Source organism: Microtus ochrogaster, unplaced genomic scaffold (genome assembly GCF_000317375.1).
Source record: "Microtus ochrogaster isolate Prairie Vole_2 unplaced genomic scaffold, MicOch1.0 UNK11, whole genome shotgun sequence".
Lineage (NCBI taxonomy): Eukaryota > Metazoa > Chordata > Mammalia > Rodentia > Cricetidae > Microtus > Microtus ochrogaster.
Window position 1 is genome coordinate 8,137,782 of NW_004949109.1, and position 21,112 is coordinate 8,158,893.

General features: G+C 46.2%; 1 protein-coding gene across 2 annotated transcripts in view; it reads left to right on the forward strand.

The window, feature by feature from the left end:
• Nucleotides 1-9,787: 9,787 nt before the first annotated feature.
• The window catches only part of Gsdme (gasdermin E), a 61,228-nt gene continuing 49,903 nt past the window's right edge, over nucleotides 9,788-21,112 (forward strand). For both annotated transcript variants that reach the window (XM_005366618.2, XM_026788980.1), the window contains exons 1-2: nucleotides 9,788-9,910; nucleotides 20,352-20,581. In XM_005366618.2, coding sequence (XP_005366675.2) covers nucleotides 20,371-20,581 — 211 coding nt within the window. In that variant the 5' untranslated portion in view covers nucleotides 9,788-9,910; nucleotides 20,352-20,370. The remainder of the gene's footprint in view (nucleotides 9,911-20,351; nucleotides 20,582-21,112) is intronic.

Consider the following 21,112-nt stretch of genomic DNA (forward strand, 5'->3'; position numbering starts at 1 on the left):
CACACACACACACACACACACACACAATGGGGGGGAGAGGAAGAGGGGAGAAGAGAAAGAGAGAGGGGAAAGGGAGTATGTGTTTCACCCACTGAAAAGACAGTCTACTAGCCAGATTGAGCTGTGTGGTCTCCAAGGACTGCAGTGCTAAGACCAAGAAGGGGAGGAAGATGGTCAAGACTCTACACTGTAGAGCAAAGATCTAACCTGGGCATGCTGGCAGAGACTATCATAGTAGTTCTTGGAAGGCGGAGGCAGGAGAATCAGAAGTTACAGCAAATGTGAAGTCAGCCTGGGTTGTAAAAAAGAGAAGTAAAAAAGAAATGGTTTTTAAAAAAAATACCTAAACCTTGCCCCATACCATCCTATTATCCCTCCCCAATGAAGTGGACTCACCTCTCCAGTGGGTTTCCAGTATGTAATGCTCCACCTGAGGCTGTTCCCCTTCCCCATGTCTATTCACCAGTTCAGCCCAGCAGCCCAGCCTTCCCAAGAGCATCCCCTGCCTGAGCTGCGGGTTCGGCCTTCTATTTTGAGACGTTGCCCAGACAGGCAAGGGTTTGTGCTGGCTACACAACTACCAGGGACAGGCTGGGGACATGGGTCTCTTGGTCCTCCACTCATTCTGCTACTCAGCTTAAGTTCTCTTGCTAATAATAAAACTTACAATTTATTGATGGCCATACAAACTCAGCGAAGAGTCTATATGATTTGTAGCGACAACCAGATGGTCCTTAATAAAACATTAATAGAGCAAAGGCAGATGGCATTTGATAAAGGATCATATAAGCCTGTCTGGGAGCCACAGAAAACACTTTTTCTAGACTGCCTAATAATAGGGAATTATCAAACAAGTTATAAAAGAGGAAGCTGGTTCTAAACTGTGTTGTAGGAAAAGGCTTTAGGTTATTGCAGATATTGGATAATGAAAGATTTTGAGTGTAATTTTATCCCAGATTTTAAATTTTAGTATGATTGTAGTTTACAGCAATTCACAAGAAACAGTGGAGCCATCCCGGAAACATAAAAGGAAATGCTTAGAATGCCTTCTCTTGGAACGCCCTCAAAAGCCATGCTATTCTTCATACTGTTACAGAAATACGGAAAACCCAGTGTCTAGAATTCATAAAAACATTTTCTTTGGTTGTTCGGTTGCCTATTCTTGTTTATTTTGTCTGTCTGTCTACCACATTGATTGGCTAGTATTTTGTTTTGTATTTGCTGTTTCGTTTGTTTGGGGGAGAGCATCTTGCTATAGTACAGGCTAGCCTTGAACTCTTGATCCTCCTGACGGCTGTGGCCAGAAACGTGCTATCAGCCCAATCAAAATACTGTCCTTCCATATCAAGATGGGACAATGAATCACGTGACTGAACCACACCCGATGCTTTAGGAGTCACTATCAGAACTTCGTAGGACTGAAGAGCTGGGTAAGGTTCTGCAGGCTTGTGGCTCCACCGTTCAGTATGCTGATGTAGGAACACAAGAGTCCAGGGCTAGCCTTGGCCATATACAGAAGTGGGGTCCAATTTGGGCACCCCAGGAAGATCCAGTCTTAAAAACAAAATAACTGTGCACAACAATCAAAGAGAAAGAAGACCCTGTTTTGAACAGGCGGATCTTAATCAGCTGAAAGTGAAAGGCTGGTGGGGACTGAAGTTGGTATTTGGATGTTTGACTCATCCAAATATACCTATCAGGCAGGGGTCAAAAGTTCAAATACCGACTCTGGCCTGAGTTCAAATCCTCAAATCCTAGAATCAATTATACCAGATTCCATCATTGCTTTTGTCGCTGTTGTTTTGTTGTTCTGTTTTGTTCTTTTAAGCCAGGGTCTCCTCTTAAGCCCTAAAACCTAGGAACTTGCTATATAGTTCAGGCTGACCTTGCATTTACATGGGGGTGCACCCCACTTCATTTATTGGGGCAGCCTGGAGCTGGGAGCCTGGAGCTGGGCTCAGGAGGTGGCTGTGTTCTGTCCGGCCTTCTGGTGGGTGCTGGGAGTCTGAATGCCGGTCCTCACATCTGCTCATCAAGTATTTTACACACCACCGGACCGTTTCCTCGGAGTCTTGTTTTGGTTTTGAGACAGGGTTTCCCATAGCCCAAGGTAGCCTCTAATTTTTTTTTTTCTTTTTTGGTTTTTTGAGACAGGGTTTCTCTGTGGTTTTGGAGCCTGTCCTGGAACTAGCTCTTTAATTTGATGTGTAGCCAAGGCTGGCCTTGAACTCCTGATCCTTTTACCGCCACAACCCAAGTGCCTGCACCCCACACTGTTTATTTGGCGCTGAGGATGACATCCAGGGGCTATGCCTGCCAACCAAGCATTGTACCAACTGAGCTACTTCCCTAGCCCAACACTGATGTCTTACTGTAAGTGTTGCAGTATGACTTCTCTAGGGAATCTTTACATCTCGACTATTTCTAGTTCCTGGAGGAAACATTGTCTGAGGGGTGGGCTTTGGGTTGAGAAGGAGGAGATGAGAAGGTTTTTTAGCCTGCCTTCTTGCCTTGTGAGAAAGGTCTAGACCTAAGGCTGGTCTTTGTGGAACACTGAAGCCCCTTTATCCACAGCTATTCCTTCCCTGGTAAAGACTGAGTTCTTTTCTCAGCCTGATGGAGGAAGGTCATTGGTTAATTATAATAAAGAAACTGCTTGGCCCTCATAGGTTAAAACATAGGTGGGAGGAGTAAACAGAACAGAATGCTGGGAGGAAGAGGAAGTGAGCTCAGAGGCCATGCTCCCCTCTCCAGAGCAGACGCAATGAACTCTGACCCAGGATGGATGTAGGCTAGAATCTTCCCAGTAAGCGCACCTTGGAGTGCTACACACATTATTAGAAATGGGCTAGTCCAGGTGCGAGAGTTAGCCGAGAAGAGGCTAGATATAATGGGACAAGCAGTGTTTAAAAGAATACAGTTTGTGTGTTGTTATTTCGGGTAAAGCTAGCCGGTGGCGGGACCTGGGTGGCAGAATGCAGCCCCGCAGCTCCTGCAACATCAGCCCTTGCATCCAGCCAAACCTGTCGCAGTGGTAGGCATGTTTGGGCTGGTGACCCGGCTTTGTTCCAGTACCCACAGCATCTTCAATGCTGTTTGCAAAACTGAATGAAAATCCAGGGCATGGACATGAATAACCAGAGTTACTACTTATCAGGATCCCAGAAGTGCCCAGCAATGGAGCCCCAGTGACCCTGGGAGTTGGGTGTCATCATCTCTATGGATGAGGAGACTGGGCTTGAGGTGTGGAGACAGAGAACAGGCAGAGATGGGGCTCACAGACCTAGCCTCCTCCTCTCAGTCAGCCTCCTGCTCCGGTGTTTGCTTTTGAGGACATTGGGGGCTTTCCTTAACTCTGGTGTGAGGAAATTGGCCATTGAAGGTGGAGAGCAAAACCACTCGAAAGCGGAAGTTCCTGACTGCCCACTTCCTCCTGGCTGCCTACATTCCGCAGACAAACCAGGCTCACTGAGAACTTACATGTACACCCCTTGAGGAGAAAGAGGAACTTGAAGATTCAAAGTGTGGTAGTAGAAAAAAATTGGTCCCTATCTACCATCAGTGAAGAAAATCAACAAACAAACGAACAACAAAAATTCTCTTCGTTCGCTCCAAGGTGCACGGGTAAAGGTATTCAGCTCCCGGAAGTATTACCTCTTCCGTTGTCTGCATGAACAGACATATCTAACTGGTGCATTTATAAAGCAATCAGGATGGAGTAAGATGCCAGAATAATTTTTCCTTGCCAAATTGCTTTTTCTATTGCAATTGGCTTTTTTAGGGACTTTACCAAGCAATGACTATGTACACAATTCCCTCTGTCCCCCTCCAATTATAACCCAGCTAGGAAGCTTTATTGGTCATAACTTGTTCTAGATGAAAATGCCACCCCCTTGCCTACAAGAGCGCCAGTGTCTCTCTGCATTCTTAGCTATCCTTTAACCAGGCAGAGAAGAAAATATCAGTCTTTTTAGAAAACAGACAATTTATACAAGTTGAAGATGTATTCTTTAACTGAAATCAGCCCAGCTGACTGGGCTGTCCTAGATGAGGTTTCCATGAAAGCAGAGGTGGCTGAGGCTTCTTTGCCCTCCAAGGCATTTTGTAGCCGAGTTTGCTGCTGTCTTTTTATTGGTTTCACAGACTAATAAGTAAGCAAGGAAGTAAACAAATAAAAATTTGAGACCGGGTCCTACTATATACAGCCCTGGTTGACTGGAACTCACTGTGTGGATCAGGCTGGCCTCTGATTTTCAAAGATCCACCTGCCTTTTCATCCTAAATTCTCAAATTAAAGGCGTGTGCCTGCACCTGGTCTTTTCACCCTCTGCAGTTATTCGGGACTGTGAGCCTCCCTGCTGGCCTCTGTAAATAACAAAAGGGTCAATCTCATATTCATCTCTCATGGGGGGCGGGGAGCTGACAGGTACTCCCTCAATGCCCACTGCAGCTTCTCTTGTCAGAGCTGCCCTTCCTTCAATAGGCCAGCGTCTGAAGAACTACCCTCCCCCACCCCAACTTCTTGAGGTTATTCCCTGAGCAAATCATGAGCTACCATGCACTTGAGTCTTTATGATGTAGGGGTTTATTTTGCTGTTACCATATAATATACTTTTCACGAGCAGTTACCTTTGTTCTTCCATGCACTACACTCCATAGCCTGGAGTTCCCCAGGCACCGTACCTGCCCCACTCCTTAGACTGCAAAGCTCTGTGGACATGGAGGGCCAAGCCCGTGTTCCCATGTTCACTCTCATATCCTCAGTGCTACTATACCGCTTGGCATTAAAGGAGATTAGGGGATGCCACGCCAAAATATGCCAAAATATGTCATAATAGTTACTTTTGAACTAAGGGCAGTTAAGCAGCAACAGAGGCAACTCACCTATTCTGGTTTTCTAACTAATGGGGACATATGCGTTCTTCTCTAGCACTGACTATTCTACACTCATAGCCCAGAGCTGGCAAGAAGACACCTGAAAGCAAACCCTCGTGTACTTGGTCTCCCCAACATGCTTACCTCGCTATGTTTCCCACCTTTGGAAGCCTATCATGGTCTGCCTTGGTTCTTCTCTCTCCTGACTTATCATTCTTTGTTGAAGATGCTATATATACCAGAGGCCAAGGAAAAGGCCCAGTAAGTAAGTGCTGGCTATTCAAGCATGAGGACATGAATTTGAATCTCAAGCATACTCATAAAAAGATGTCTGTGACTCTGGGTGACTATAAACCCAGCATCAGGGAACAGAGAGGAACAGATCCCAGGAGCCTGCTGGTCAGCCAGCTAAAACTTCTGGCTCAGTGAGAGATTCTCTCTTAGACTAGTGAGGCAGAAAGTGATAGAGGAAGATTCTTCGTGTCCTTCTCTGACCTCTTCAAGCTCACCTGTGATTATGTGCATTTTCACATTCATGCACCATATATATATATATATGTATATATATATATATATGTACTTATATATATGGCACACACAAATACACTTTTTATATTTAAATTTTTTTTTTTTTTGGTTTTTCGAGACAGGGTTTCTCTGTGGCTTTGGAGCCTGTCCTAGCACTAGCTCTGTAGACCAGGCTGGTCTCGAACTCACAGAGATCCACCTGCCTCTGCCTCCTGAGTGCTGGGATTAAAGGCATGCGCCACCATCGCCCAGCTATATTTAAATTTTATAAAGAGCGTGCTGCACGCTAATGCATTTGTGTGTGTTTTTTTTTCTCTTGTTAATCTGCTTTTGTTGTAGAAATTCTAACTAGGAATTGAAATGGCATAGGGGATCTTTAGTCTCCCCAAAAGCCTGTGGTACATCCATAACAACCACTCATTAACAAGATGCTGTGTGGGTGGACCTGGCCTTCCCAAATCATAAGTGCTGGATATAGACAACTTCAGTACGGAACACAACTACTGCTAATAATAATAGGGCAAGGGAAGTTTGCATGGCTCTGAGTTATATTTTTTGGAACATTTCTGTAAATCCAACATCTGCTGGATGACTACTGGTCTTCAATACAAGTTTCTTCGGTGCTGATATTTGTTTGCACATGAACAAAAGTTAAAAACAGGAATTTTCCTTGTGTGTTTAATGTAAACAAAAGCTGAAACTTTATGGAAGGTCATTGCAATATCCCTAATGGAGAGGCAGAATGTAAATTAATTGTATTCCTCCAAAATCCACATGCATTCACATGCCTAAGATTAATCAGCCTGTGATAGAATGAGGAGGTGGAGGTTTGAGAGGTGAGTCTACCCAACAGTGCTACTTTCTACATGTGACAGCCTATCTAAGAACCATGCAGTGTTCTTAGTCGGCCCAGAACCTGCCAGTCCCTCGGTGGTAGACTACTGTAGCAAGAGCTGTGGGTTGCATTCCTGCCACCTGGCTCCTGGCTAGCTTATGCCCCGAAATAATTACACGGAGACTGTATTCTTTTAAACACTGCCTGGCCCATTATATCGAGCCTCTTCTTGGCTAACTTTCACATCTCGACTAACCCATTTCTAATAATCTGTGTAGCATCACGAGGCAGTAGCTTACCGGGAAAGATTCTAGCCTATGTCCATCTTGGGCCAGAGCTTCATCACGTCTGCCCTGGAGAGGAGCAGCATGGAGTCTGCCTAACTTCCCTTCTTCCCAGCATTCTGTTCTGTTTACTCCACCTACCTAATTTTCCATCCTATCAAGGGCCAAGGCAGTTTCTTTTTTAACCAATGAAATCAACTCAAAACAGAAGACTCTTCCACATCAGACTACCACAAACTGTGAGAAACAACTTCTGTTGTTTATAAGCCAAGAGGTCCATAGTATTTTGCTGCAGCAGCCTGAAGGGATTACATATCGGTGAAGCTCTCCTATACCTTTCAGACTAAGCCATTGACCATCAGCGGTTAAGGTTCTTAGAGGGACCTCAGCTAGTGTCACATGGAACTGAATGGTTGTGTAGCTGCTCTGCCCCAAGTCCTAGCCTGCAAAACTGGGAGGGATAAGAAAATGATTTAAGCTACACTTTAGGACCAGCTTGTCATGAAGCCATTGATAATGGAGACATGAGCTTACTCTGGGATAGAGCAGGGAACACGCAGTGAATAGCAGAGCATTGAGCAAGATCTACAACTGGAAACAGCTATGTGACGAATCTTCTGAGAAGCAAGTATTTGCCAACAATAAGCAACCCAACTTATCTCCAGGGAGCGTTCCCACACCCCTTCTTCCTAATGGAACATACTGATGAGGGTCTGAAATTAGAATCCTATTTTGTTTTGATTATTACATCTGAAATCTTTAAAATATTCTATTTAGCAATAACAAGGAATACAGGTGTGATGAAAAATTAAAATATGGGGCTGGAGATATGGTTCTAGGTTCAGAGTTCTTGCAGAAGACCAGTGTTTGGTTCCCAGGACCCATGTTCTGTATGCTATGCTCTGTGCTTGGGTTAAACTCTTCACCATCACTTTCTGGTTTGTCTCAATCCCCTTGTTTAACTGGAACCCCAAAGAGGTTATGAGTGTTAGATAAGGTTGTCTTTCCATGTAAAGTACTCACAACCACACCTAGAGTCAGCGCCTAGAAAGGGCCATTTCTACATTAGTCCCTGTGCCCCCTCTGGTATTTAATGACAAGCCACTGCACAGGGTAGAAAGAGGGGGAAATGTGAAGGCACGGAGTAACCATTGCTTCAGTCTCAAGTGGTGACCCAGTTAGAGGATGAGCCATCAGGGTGGGGACCGCTTGAACGCTGTCATGAGAGCTGCTCAAAGGTTGGTGCCCCTGGCCATGGGGAAATAGTTGGGTTAACAATTACCTTGACAAGTCTCTTACTTGTATTTGTGAGGCTAGAACAGAATTCCTGAGACCGGGTTAATTATAAAGAACCCAGATTTTATTTCTTACAGCTCCGGAGGTTAAGAAGTCCACGGTCAAGTTGTGTCAATTAACCCTCTTTTGCAGTCATCCCAAAACAAGGTAGAAGGAAAGAGAGGGGGCAGGTGGGGTTGGAAAGGGGGTTTCAAGCTCCTTTGAGAACCAGTTTCCATGGTAACCAAGCCACTCCCTTATATCTGGAGAGCAGAGCCTTCATGTCCTAAGCATCTCTTATCAGTGCCCTCTCTCAACAATATGCACGCACTTAGACTATGGGGAACACATTGAAGCCATAGCATCACTGTCTGATTATACAAAACCAAAGGAGCAATAACAGATTTGAAAACTCCCTTGACCAGACTAGAATAATGACTTCTGTTTCCTTTCCGTATCTAGCCACGTTGGCAAAGTACAGGACCAGAGGGACACCACTGGCAGTTCTTCCTTACTCATCCAGGACCCACCGTCTACACCTTCCTCATGCATATCAATTACATGTACGGAGCTGGCTGAACAGAACCGGGCCCTTCAGGATGGGCCCTGAATGGTTGTGAAGATGCTCTGAAGCTTAACTGCTCAGGTCAGGAGGCCATGGGCTCCGATAAGTCTTCATGCTCTTACATGGCTTAAGTTTCTGGAAAGAAGATCTTGAGACCGGGTAATTCATGAAGACAATCCCATAATCCCCACATGCCCCATTTGAGGAACAATTAAGACAGTTCATCCGTGTTTCTCTCTGTCTCTCTGTCTCTCTGTCTCTCTCACTCACACACACACACACACACACACACACACACACACACTCACACACTCACATCTAATACACATGTCTGGGCGCATGTGCAGGTATCAGCGCCCGTGTGAAGGTCAGACTGTAACTTGTAGGAGTCCACTGTGTGGGTTCTGGGGATTGAAGCCAGGTGGTCAGTCTCAGAGGTGGTCACCTTTCCATACTGGCCATCTCAGCAGTCATTTTCTTATCCAACATAATTTACTGAGTATCTACTAGTCAATAAGTTTCAAGTTTGGAGCTGGACACAGCAAACAAAGCAGAACATGTCACTGTCCTCGGTGAGATGAAAACTTAGGGACGAGTTGTGTGTTATACGAGTGTAGTATAGGGATGGCAGTTGATGCAGGGAGAATCATGTAAGGAGCTACAGAGGGTCCCTGAGGTCCTTAGTAGTGTGAATAGTTAGGTCAGGCTTTGTAGTGAGGTGAGCAATGGAGTGTCCGCCTCTGTAGCCGCCTGCAGGGCTCTTCCCCACTGGGGCAGCCACAAAAGGCTCTACCCTCTGTGAGTGTAAATCCAGGGATGGGGGTCACGGGGAGGATTTTCTTTTCACCTGTTCATCGTACAGGAAAGAACATCTTATAGATTGGCTCAGAGGACACAGCGTTCTGTTCCAATCCCCTGCCTTGATTTACCAAGCACCTGTGGGTGACAGAGGTTTGGTTCTCCTTCAGGGAGCTTACCCTCGCTGGGATGTAGGTACTCACAACACCAAGCTCCAAGCAAGGGCAAGGGTTCGTTCCTAAGGCCCACAACTGAGTTCCCTGGATGAACTGGAAAGCCACTGTGTTAGCTGTGTCATGGTGACATGACAGGCTCTGTGAACCAGAAACAGCCTCAAAGGAGGGGTGAGGGGAAGGTGGTGGGGGGTGGATGGGGGTATGAAGCATCTATGGCCAGCTGGCCTCCTCCCTCCTCTGAAGCAGATGCTTCAGCCAAAGGCTAACCTGGGAAGTTGGCCACCTCCTTGGTGTCCCCGGAAGGAAGAGAGGCAGTGTCCTGTCAGCAGCAGCCTCCCGTGCTGCCTGGAACTCCTTTGCTTCTTCTGCCAGAGTCCCTGAGTCCCAGGTCCAGCCCCGCCTCCGGCGCGGTCTCTTTGCTCTCTTAGCTTGCTCGTGGCCCAGCTGAGGCTCCCTGGGGCAAGACTGAACAAAGGTCCAGGCCCGCCCTACTCCTCTCCCCGTGTGTCCCAGGAACGGGAACGCGCCTGCAGGAACCGAGCACGTGCAGGACCGAGCGGCAGCGCGCGTGCGGGTAAGTGACTGCGGGTGCGAGCTGCGGGCTCCGCCTGTGCTCCTCTCCCCCCAACCCCCCGCCCTTCGTGGCGTCCCGGCCTGGGGCAAACTGTCAGCGCCCCTTTTCCTTGGGGACCCCCTTGCTTCCTACCTAAGTCGGCGATTGGGGGATAGTCGCCCGCTCTTTCTTTCCCACTCTCCAACCGCGGCAACTGCTCTGTCCTGCCCTGGTCCCATTCCGCCCTGGTCTCCATCCCATCCTTGCCTCCTCCCAGCAAGCTCCTGGCCACTCAGGTAGTCCTGGAAGGTGGCAAGTGCAGCTGGTGCTCTCTGGCACCCCCACCTCATCATGTCCCGACCGCATCCCCACGTATCCATCCTTTGTCTTCTGGTCTGTGGTGTCTAGGATTCAGGCGTGTACATGTACGGGAGGAAAGGCCAAAGGCGGGCAGAAGCAGGCTTCCATTAGGCCTGGCCTGGGGTAACTGAATCCAACCTCCACATTGAGACCCTTTTGTCTCAACCCTGAATGGGGGTTTGGGGAGGGGTCCTTTTCATCTGCACCGGTCAGGGAAAGACCTGGAGCAGCTTCAGGGCTTTGCTGGAGCCAGAACAAAAAACAGTCAGTCAAACCGCTACCCACTCACTGGGGGTCTGAATAGGACCTGGAGAGAAGTGGGGAAGGATGTGTTGTGACAGCTGGGCCTGAGCTGCCACGCCCCAGGCAGAGTTGGGAGTTGAAGGAAAAGAGCTGAAAGCTTAGAGGAACAGCATCTAGATGTACAATAAAATGAATCGTCTTCAACATCTGTCACCCACAAGTACTTCTTACAAAGAAAAGCTTCCGGGAGCTGCTGGGCCCGGACTCCTGAATAGATCCGAGAGAGAAAATGACCCAGACAGCCTGCCCAGGTGTCTGGACTCCAGGATGGCCTGCTCAGAGAGGATGCTCTATGCTCTCCACAGGACATTCTCCTTCTTTTTGAACTCCGGACACTCGCTCAAGAAGTCCCCTCTTTATGAGTCCTGGCAACCTGGTCTGCTCTTGAATACTGTGATCCTGCTGCCTCTCCCTGAGTGGGGTGGTGGCATTACAGGTGTGTGCTGCCAACCACATCTGCTTTTACTTTGGAAAGTAATTAAGACATTTTTTTTTTAAAGCTATCATCTCTCTATGAAGGCCAGGCTGGACTCCTGTGTCAGCCTTTCTAGTTCTGAGTCCCCTGGTTACAGGCTGGACACCACACCCGTCTCCCTCTGTCCCATAGAGTCTTTTATGTTCCTCCACTCTGTCCTGGAGCGCTGCTGCCTTTCAAGCTTTAACCACCCGTCCTCTGACCACCGTTTGTTTATTTCACACACGTTTGTTTTTCAAGGCAACAGCTTTGTCTCCACCATAACTGACGTTGGCCTTTCCACAAACGCTGTCTTTACCAAACGAACCATATGAAGCTAAATTAAAGAAGCTGACCAGGGATCAGCAGGGCAGAGTGGTCAGAAGCACCTGCTCTGGACTTAAGAGAGCTTCTTGGCTCAGTACGAATTCTCTGGGCAGACATCCAAGGTCGCCTAGGCAAAGCTACTGGGATTTGGACCTGCTGGGTTTCATTGCTCCTTGCTGCAAGGGGGAATGTGGCTTGCCAGGGACCTCAGAGGGAAGTCTGCTCTGGAGGAGAGGCTGGAAGTGGGAAACAATTCTGATTGCGTCTCTTCACCAATCACTGCTAAATGGACAGCCCGCCAGACCTAGGCCACAGTTGGGACTGGTCGAGAAGTAGCCTCAGTCACAGGCATGATGGGGAGGAAGGTGGTATTGGCCCTTCCGTGGCTAGGAGAGCATTTGTGCTTGGTCTGTAGTTGGACATGGTGCCAGAGGGTTCATGTTTTTTGCCGTAATTTGTGATCACAATAGCCTCAGTTCATGTGGCTATCCCGTGACCCTGTTCACGACCAGCAGGGGAATGCAAGCCCAGCTCTTAGAAGTACCGGGCTATAGTACCGAGCTTGCTTTACATGTGTCTGTTTGTCAAGATCTTCGGAAAATTACTTAACATTTGTGAACTTCAGTCTCCACATCTGCAGTATATGTAAAATGTTTGCTTCGGGGAGTTTGTTTTGGAGAGTAAATGAGGAAACAAAAAGCATCCCGCTCGGCACCTGGCAGAGAGCAGGAACCCAACACGTGTTGACCCTGCTCTTTTTTTTTTTTTTGCTGTATTTGATGCTGTGGTCTCTTCCCAAGACCTCCAGGACTTCTGTGGAAAGACCAGAAGAAGAACCCTCTTCCCACCTTTGGGAATCAGAGACAGGAGACCATAGAGTGCAAGGCCAGCCTCAAATGTTTTCTCTCAAAACAAAGCAAGAAACAGAAGAGAAGGAAAAAGAAGCTTAAGTAGGAAGTGGGAAAGAACAGGGTCCCCAAAATGCAAGACCAAGTGTGCCCAAGACTGGAACACACCCACTGGTATGGTGTGGTGTGGTGGTTCCTCATGCAGCCATTGCCACCTTAGCTGTTCCTTTCAAGGTTCCTTGTTCCCAAGAGTCAGTGGCCTCAGGTGGCCAAATTCTGTGCTAACTCTGAATGTTGCCTTGCTTTCTTCTTTTCCAAGGAGTTCTTCTCTGTCCTTAACCACATCCGCAGAGTGCCTATGCTCTAATCTGCCTTGGCTGGGAGGGCAGCCAGACAGGCAGGTGAAGAAAAGTTTGCTACTATCATTCTTAAGCTCCGGGCAGGTGTGCAGGAGCTGCCACACCTGGCAGCTCAGTGCTTTTTATTTGCATGGCCTGAGTCAGGGACTTCCAAGGTGAAGCATTCCAGGAAATTAAATTTAAAGTCTGGCTTTAGTTGAGACTTGACTGTGTTTCTGTGCATTGGGCAATGTGGGGTTCTTGAATGGCGTTCTAGATCAGTGGTTCCCAAACTCCTGTTAGACCTGAAGTTAACCTGTAAGCCCCAGCTGCCCAAGGATCAGCTGACTTCCTGGGATTCTGGGAATTGGAGTTTTTAGAAAATAACATCAAAGCCTCATGGGAAAGGACAGTGGCCTATGGGTTTTGACAATATAAGCTCTGCCAATATGTGTTTTGGGGCCACTTACCTGGAATGTTTCCAGGTGATGGTCCTGACCAAGTTCCATCTTGATCGGCATTTAAAATTTTAATAAAAGCTTGCTTAGGGGCTGGAGAGATGGCTCAGAGGTTAAGAGCACTGACTGCTATTCCTGAGGTCCTGAGTTCAATTCCCAGAAACCCCATGGTGGCTCACAACCATCCATAATGAGATCTGGTGCCCTCTCTGGCAAGTAGGCATATATGCAGACAGAACACTGTATACATACTAAATAAAAATCTTTTTTTTTTTTTTAAAAAAAAAAGCTTGCTTAAATTCAGCCAAAATAGTAGAACTATTTTTCTTGGTGAATTTCAAAATAAACACTTCCTAATTCTGGGACCCTTTAACACAGTTCCTCATGTTGTGGTGACCCCAACCATAGAATTATTTTTGTCACTACTTCATAACTCTAATTTTGCTACTGCTATGAATCATAATGTAACTACCTGATATGCAGCCCACAAAGTGGCCGAGCCCCACAGTTTCCTTTGCTTATGAACACCTGGGCATGTGAGATCTTTGTTGACTAGTCAGCTACCTCAGGTGACTGAGATGATGGTGGCAATGTGGTACCACCTAATGGCACGACATAAACTTGAGCGTGTTAAATTTCTAGTCTGTATTTTGGATGATGCCTCTGTTTATAGCGAAAGTTTTCATGCTAGGCATGATGACACACACCTGTAGTCTCAACATTTGGGAGGCAGAGCCATGAGGATGGTGAATTTGGGGCCAGTCTGCTGAACATATTGAGACCCTGTCTCAAAATCATTAAGAACAACAACAAAACTCCCGTAACTGGTCATGGTAGCTCCTGCCGGTGATGTCAGCTCTGGAGGGGCAGAGGCAAGAGGATTGCTGGGAGTTTGTGGCATGTTTCAAGCCAAGTTGGGTTTCAGTGTGAGACCCTGTTTCACAGCAAGCTAGAGAGATGTCTCAGTGGTTAAGAGTGCCCAGTGTTCTTCCATAAGACCTGGGTTGGTTCTGAGGCCCCACACCAGCTGACTCACAGCTGCCTGAGGCTCCTGCTCCAGGGAAGCTGAAGGCTTGTCATGGTTTCCAAGGCCTTCTGTACTCACATGGTGTACAAACAGGCACATGCAAACACATCTCACTTAAAAATAAAATAATATTTAAAAACTACAATAATGAAATCAAACAAAAAAATCCTAGATATAAAGAAAACAACTGGCTAGAAAGGTAGCTCAGGGGATAAGAACACTGGTTACTCTTCTAAAGGACCTGGGTTCCAGCCCCAGTACCCACATAGCTGCTGAAAACCTTTGGTAACTACGGTTCTAGGGGAACCTTTTAGCCTTACTGGGTACAAACATGGTGCACAGTCATGCAGGGAAAACACCCATACACATAAACTAAAAAGCAAACAATAGAAAAGCCAACAGCTTTTTTAATAAAAGAGAGAAATGTTTTTAAAGGCTTGTAACAAAATAACAGATCTTCGCTTTCCTTTGTATTGAGATAATGCAAACTATATCTATACTGAGATTCAATTTCTCACCTCCAGGACAGACAAAGATTCTAAAGTTTGAGGCTATCATTGCTAATACAGACACGGTAACATCTTAGCAGGCGTCTGTAAAGCAGGTGCATTGTTACTTGGACTGCAGAAGGAAAGAAGATCCAGAGTCACAAGGGTACCTACCCATTGACGAACAATTTCTTTTCTAGGTCTCTAACCTCCCAATCCAGTCATCTGTCTATGAAAGAGTATTTAGTGGTATCTTGTTTGGTTATTTGCTTTTTGATACAGTTTCTCTATAGTCTAGACTGGCCTGGAACTCACGATTAGCCCAGGCTAACCTCAAACTCATGACAATCCTCCCATTTTAGCCTTCATAGTACTGGGATTACAATATTGAGCCACCACATGTGGGTGGCAGTAATTTTAAAACAGCAGGAAAAAACACAAGTGATGACCCATATACGACAGGGCCTACAAGCAGCAATACACTCAGGAAAGGAGTGGTAAGCAACTATAAGTCAGAAGGTGCTCATGTGACACAGTCTATAGGTTATATCACTATATTAGAAGAACGCATGTGGAGGGGTCCACAGACTTTTAAATTTGTTTCTATAAGGAAACACAGAGATAATGGTGGGCAAAGGGACGTAAAGTGCAAAGAAGATGAGAGCATGGTCAGGAATGTTTAGCATGGTTCAGAGTGTTCAGCATTTTGGGGAGTGTAGATTTTCGTGCCTTGTAAATTATACCCACATGTAACAGAAAAGAAAGTGTTAGCCTTAGCTTCCCCAGGAGACCATCTTCACAAAATCCTGTGAGTGGCCAAGCCTGAGTCTAAGAGAAGCCCTCAGAGCAACCGGCTCCCAGTAACTCCCCCAGCAACTTACTCTGTCAAGAAGGCAATTGGCCAGGTTTGGTGTTAGATGAAACGAAAAAGTCCCACTAAAAATGAAGTTAAAGCACCCTTTCTTCACCCTCTGGTCCCTCTGGGGCGCAGCCCCTGGACTCCATTTTGTTGTTGTTATTGTTGTTGCTGCTGCTGTTGTTATTGTTGCTGTTGTTGTTATTAACAGTGAGCTTGACATCACTGCCATAGAAGCCCTTTTGATGTGAAGATGGGTTTGTGAACTCCCATTTTGCTTGCCTCAGAAAAGAATCTAGAGCCTGTAAACAGTATGATCCCAACAGCAAGGGCAAACTTAAACAGCCTGCTCTACCATCCTGATGAGTCTTCACGCGCCAAAAGGGAGGCCCAGTTTTGTTCAAAGTTAGAAATCCTGCGCCTTGTCCCTCAGACAGTTGTGGCAGTTGCTGCCCTCAATTTCCTGAATCCCTCTCTTCGTAACTGGCTGAGCTATTTCATCACCCGCCACCTGCCTGGACCGTCTGGACAGCATCCTAGTGGGTCTCCTATCATCACTGGGCAGCCAACCAGAGTTCGAGGGAATCCATCAAACCTGCATCTTTCTGCTGGAGGATACTGAGTTTAGAGCATCACAGGCTTGCCTCTGTTTCTAGCCTGTTTCTCTCCTACCCACTCCCTGCTTACATTTATGTATTTGTGTGTGTGTGTGCGCGCACACACACACACACACACACGTGCAGCTGTGAAGGCAAGAAGAGAACATGTAGGTGTCAGTTCCCTCCTTCCACTCTGTGGATCTTGGGATCAAACTCAGGTCATTGGATTTGGCAGCAAGCACCTTTACCTGCTTCTGCCCCGCTTTTTTTTTTTTTTAGAAGACCCAAGTGGCTGTGCTGATCACCTTTGCTCTCTGGTCACACCCTTTCGTAGCTCTTGCTCATCAGACACTCCCGCAGTGGTATATGGACCTTCAGTCTCTGGTCCAGGGGCCTTGTCAGGCTGCTCCTGTCATTTCCCCATTCTGGAACCCTGTCTTTCAACACTGGTCAATCACAAAGCTTAGTAAGTATCCTCAGTCCTTCAGTGAGGTGGCTGCAGAGCATCGGCATAGACACGACACCAGACACATGCCCATAGCCTGCCTTGCTTTCCCGGTTTCCCTTACCCCTGCTTCTGTAAATGCTTCTCTGTCACTACAGACTGACTTATCCTTGCTGATTCTCCTTGGCTGCAAAGTGCAACCTAGATGCCACTAGCACAGTGGGGCCCTTGTCCACTCGAATGGACAGGATTTTTTGTTGCTCACTCTCCACCATGATCTACCAACAGTTACCATAAAGTGGTGTGTGTGTGTGTGTGTGTGTGTGTGTGTGTGTGTGTGTGTGTGTGTGTCTCTAGCCTACTGGTCTAGAACTCACAACTGTCTTCCCAGCTTACTCGAGTGCTTGGATTCTAGGCATGAGTCACCAAACCCAGCATCAACCTAATGCTTTTTTGAGTGCTTCAACCCAGAACCTAGTGTGTATGCAAAAATTCTTAATGAATGACTCCAATAACAGCTTGAATTTATTGAATAACAAATGAATAATGAATGCTCCATTGAAGGAAAGCTCCTTAGTCATCGCGTGCGCAGCCCGTTCTTCAGACAGGAACTGTGCTTCTCTTCGAATGTTTCTTTTTACTCTGGGATATACAAGAACAGGCAGAAGCAGCCACTGCTTCATAGGAACCAAGGAGAAGGTGCTGAGGAGAACAAGGAGGGGAGGGAGATGTTTCTGAAACCCCAGAGGTGATGCGCGCTGAGGAAAGTGAGTCACACAGGGTAAAGTCCGGGACCACACCCAGCCCTTGAACTCCAGGAGTGCTGTGGGACCGGGTGATTGGCCAAGGTCCAGGACAAGAATACAGACAGACACTAGTTCTTGCCCAGTCGACACTTATACTTGTTTGTAGTTAGTCTTAAGAAGCCATTTCCGCTGGTCATGATGGCACACAGTGGGAATCACTGTCCTAGGGAGGATGAGTCCCAGGATTATGAGTTTGAGGCTAACCTAGGATGTTACATGCCCAACTTCAAAAGAGCCCAAATAAAATCAAAGAAACAAAAATAAAATTATCAAGCAAATAAAAGTGTTATTTCAATTTGTTTTTGTGTGGTATTAAATATGTGGTGTTAAATATTAAATATGTTTCTTGAAATCTGCACACACACACACACACACACACACACACATATATATTCTATTAATGTGTTGTAACTTCTAAGAGTTTTGGGTGCTTCTTCTACCCAAGTACTTGGTTTTTAAAAGTTTATTTTTAGTGTGTATTTTTATTTTATATAGGATGCTGTGTTTGCAGAGTACGTCTGTGGGTCAGGTATGTGCAGTGTGTAAGGAGGTCACAGAGGCTGTCATGCTCCTTTGAACTGGAATTTCCTGACAAGCGTGAGCCTCCAAGGGGTGCTAGAAACCTCCAGGGGGTACTTTTAAACAACGAGCCATCTCTCTGGCCTCTAAGAGTTGTTTTTTTTTCTTTTTTTTTTTAATTGATTTTTATTGAGCTCTACATTTTTCTCTGCTCCCCCTCCCTGCCTCTGCCCTCCCCCCTTCCAACCCTCCCCCAAGGTCCCCATGCTCCCAATTTATTCAGGAGATCTTGTTCTAAGAGTTGTTTTAAATAATACTCTTGTCATAAACACTGCAAACTCTCAGATTGCAATCTGCCTTTATAAATGCCCTTTTATCCTACCATCACGAAAATATTTCTCTGCACCTCCTACCATTGTTACGGTTTTATTTTCTTCAAAGAAACACGGCTTACTACTAATTTTCTCTGGTGCTGGTGTGAGGTTGGTGTGACTGAGGGCATTCCTCCAGAAAGTCAGCCCACTCACTAGCCTATACTCCACTGAACATGCTACTTCCCCTTTATATCCTGGGGTTCCTTTCCCCCTCCAGCTGAAGTGTAACGATACTTTTATTTCTGGGTTAAACATTTATAACTATCTAGTATTTATTTCTGAGCCGGGACAATCACACAAGGTAGAGAAAAATTTATCTGACTTTTTGCAGAACTGCGGTGGCCCCTAAGCACCACTGAAGGGAAATGGAGGAAGCCCTAAACGAATGTTTAAGGAGAGGGTGACGTTCTCAATGTGTGTGTATTGTTGACTCGGGCACAGCCACATCAAGGACCCTGATGCCTCAGACCTATGGGGAGGGGAAAGCCTCCAAGGCTCAGAGGGAAATGGCAAAGCCCTCTTCTGCCAAGTGCAAAAACTGGCAGTGTGTGCGAAGGCTAGCAACCACAGCTTCCTCTTCCCAGATGACCACAGCCTGAGACTGCTTCCCTCCTGAGCCCTCCTGCCCAAGACTGCCGAAATCCATCTTCTTATTCAGCTGTAAACAATGCAGCAGCCCCCTTGATTTGAATTTCAGATATATAAAATAACTATTCCGAGTTTTCAGATTGCTCTTGTAGAAGGCGCTGCTCCACCAGAGAGCAGAACCCACCTGATCCCAGATTTTCTGTACATGTGTCTGTGTGTCTATCCATTTCCTCAATGACTGAGGCAGGTTTCCAGGACCAAGCCGTGCCAGACTTGGCAATGTGGGACCACCTTCCTTAGCCAGCCCTCCTCCTACAACACAGTGCAGTTTGTGTACCTCCCACACATGGCATCTGGTATAGTTGTCACCTGTATATTGTTTATACAATTGGTCTTTTGCTTTTTACAGCATTGTTTGGAGGGGAAGTCTGCACATGTTCAATACAATGCAATTATTTTTTAATATCTCCAATCTGTTGTTATTCAATGTTTGGAAGTCATTACGACAACAAATATTCCTAGGTCTGTGCCTTGCGGGTTCTTGGTAGGGTTGCATTCTCAACTCTCAAGGTTGGTTAAAGCTGCATTTTGACACATTCTAAGCAATAAGCAAACAAGCCATGGGTACCTTTGTGCCAGAGTGTTTAATTGCTAATGTGAGGCCTTCTAGAATTCTCTTTTATCTTGTATAATGGTTTATAATGTTCAGGATGATAGTTTCTCCTTTAATCCTCTGTCCAAAACAAAGAAAACTCTCAGTCAGGTGCTGGGTGACTTACTCCTGTAACACCAGTGTTTGGGAGGCCGAGGCAGGAAGATTGTTTAGAGTTCAAGACCAGCCTGTGCTACGTAATAAGTTCTAGGCCATCATAAGTTAAAAAAATGAGACCCTGTCTCAAAACACACACACACACACACACACACACACACACACACACACACACACACACAAAACAAACAAAAAATCCTCTCAAAAAAAAAAAACAAAAAAAAACCTAGACCTTTCCTGTTCCATCTTTATTGACCTGCAGTATAAGCAACAAGTAATTCCTGTCTGGGATGGGCTCTAGGCCTGGAGCCCACTATGCGGACAAAGCTGCCCAAGAGCTGTGTTAACTCTCCCACCTCTGCCCCATAGGATTATGGATGTGTACCACCAAGCCCAGCTTAACAAATAGACTTTTATAGCTGTAAGCTGTTGGTTCTCAACTTTTTTAGTGCTATGACCCTTTAATACAGCTCCTCGTGTTGTGGTGACCCCAGCCATGAAGCTATTTTCATTGCTACTTCATAACTACAATTTTGCTACTATAAATTATCATGTAAATGCTCGTGTTTGCTGATGGTCTTCAATGACCCCAGTGAAAGGGTCATTCGACCCCAAAGGGATCGCATCCCCCAGGGCTGTAAGCCATTGGGATTTCAGGGTTGCTTGTTTTTGGAAGTATAACCTAGCCTATCCTGACTAAAACATACTATTTTCCAATATCTCTGAGATTTCCCCCTTATTCAATTTGATTGCAGTATCCTCAACTGAACTCCCAATAGATAGTTTCTCAGAGAGGTTACACTCTTTCATACCAGCTATAATAGCTATAGAGAAATATAATTTTAGGAAAAAAATGACACAAAATAACTCCATATTTGACTCTTTGCTAACATATTTTTTTAGGTAACCTGAACCTGACAGAATGTTCGCCAAAGCGACTCGGAATTTCCTTAAAGAAGTTGATGACGGAGGAGACCTAATCTCCGTCTCACACTTGAATGACTGTGACAAGCTGCAGCTCCTGGGTCTGGTGACCAAGAAGAAACGGTACTGGTGCTGGCAGAGACCCAAGTACCAGTTTTTGTCTGTCACCCTGGGAGATGTTCTCACAGAGGGGCAATGTCTCAGTCCAGGTATGTTTCCCTATGACGATTCAGCGTCTACTCCCCAAACAGGAAGGGCTCCTCTAGGCGTCTGGAATGGACGTGCTGGGTTCTCCCTTTTCCTTGGCTCTCTGGTGTAAAAGGATATTCTTTCTTATTGAGCACAATTACGGACACCCGAAATGAAATGTTATGCCCTAGTGTTGTGAAAGTGATAGTCAGTTTGGGTCTAAAAGTTCCTTGTGCCCATCATAAATGTTAGAGCCACTCGGCATAAGTGGGATGGCTCCCCTATATGAAATTAGGTTTAGTGTCGAGACAATATGCTGTTAACCGATCAGAGGGGCATGAAAAGTTCTGTTTCTCACATAATGACTTCTGAGGGGAGCAGGGCAGTCTCCCACTCTGGTTCAAAAGTGGCTATAGAGAGCCTGCTAAAGAGATTCCCTCAGCCTTTATTGTGGCAGCTGGTGAAGTCCCCTGCCTACAAACTGAGACTCTGTGGTTTACTTTTCAGTGGCCCCAAGGGAAGGGGCACCTGGGCTGGTACTGCCCCTCCTG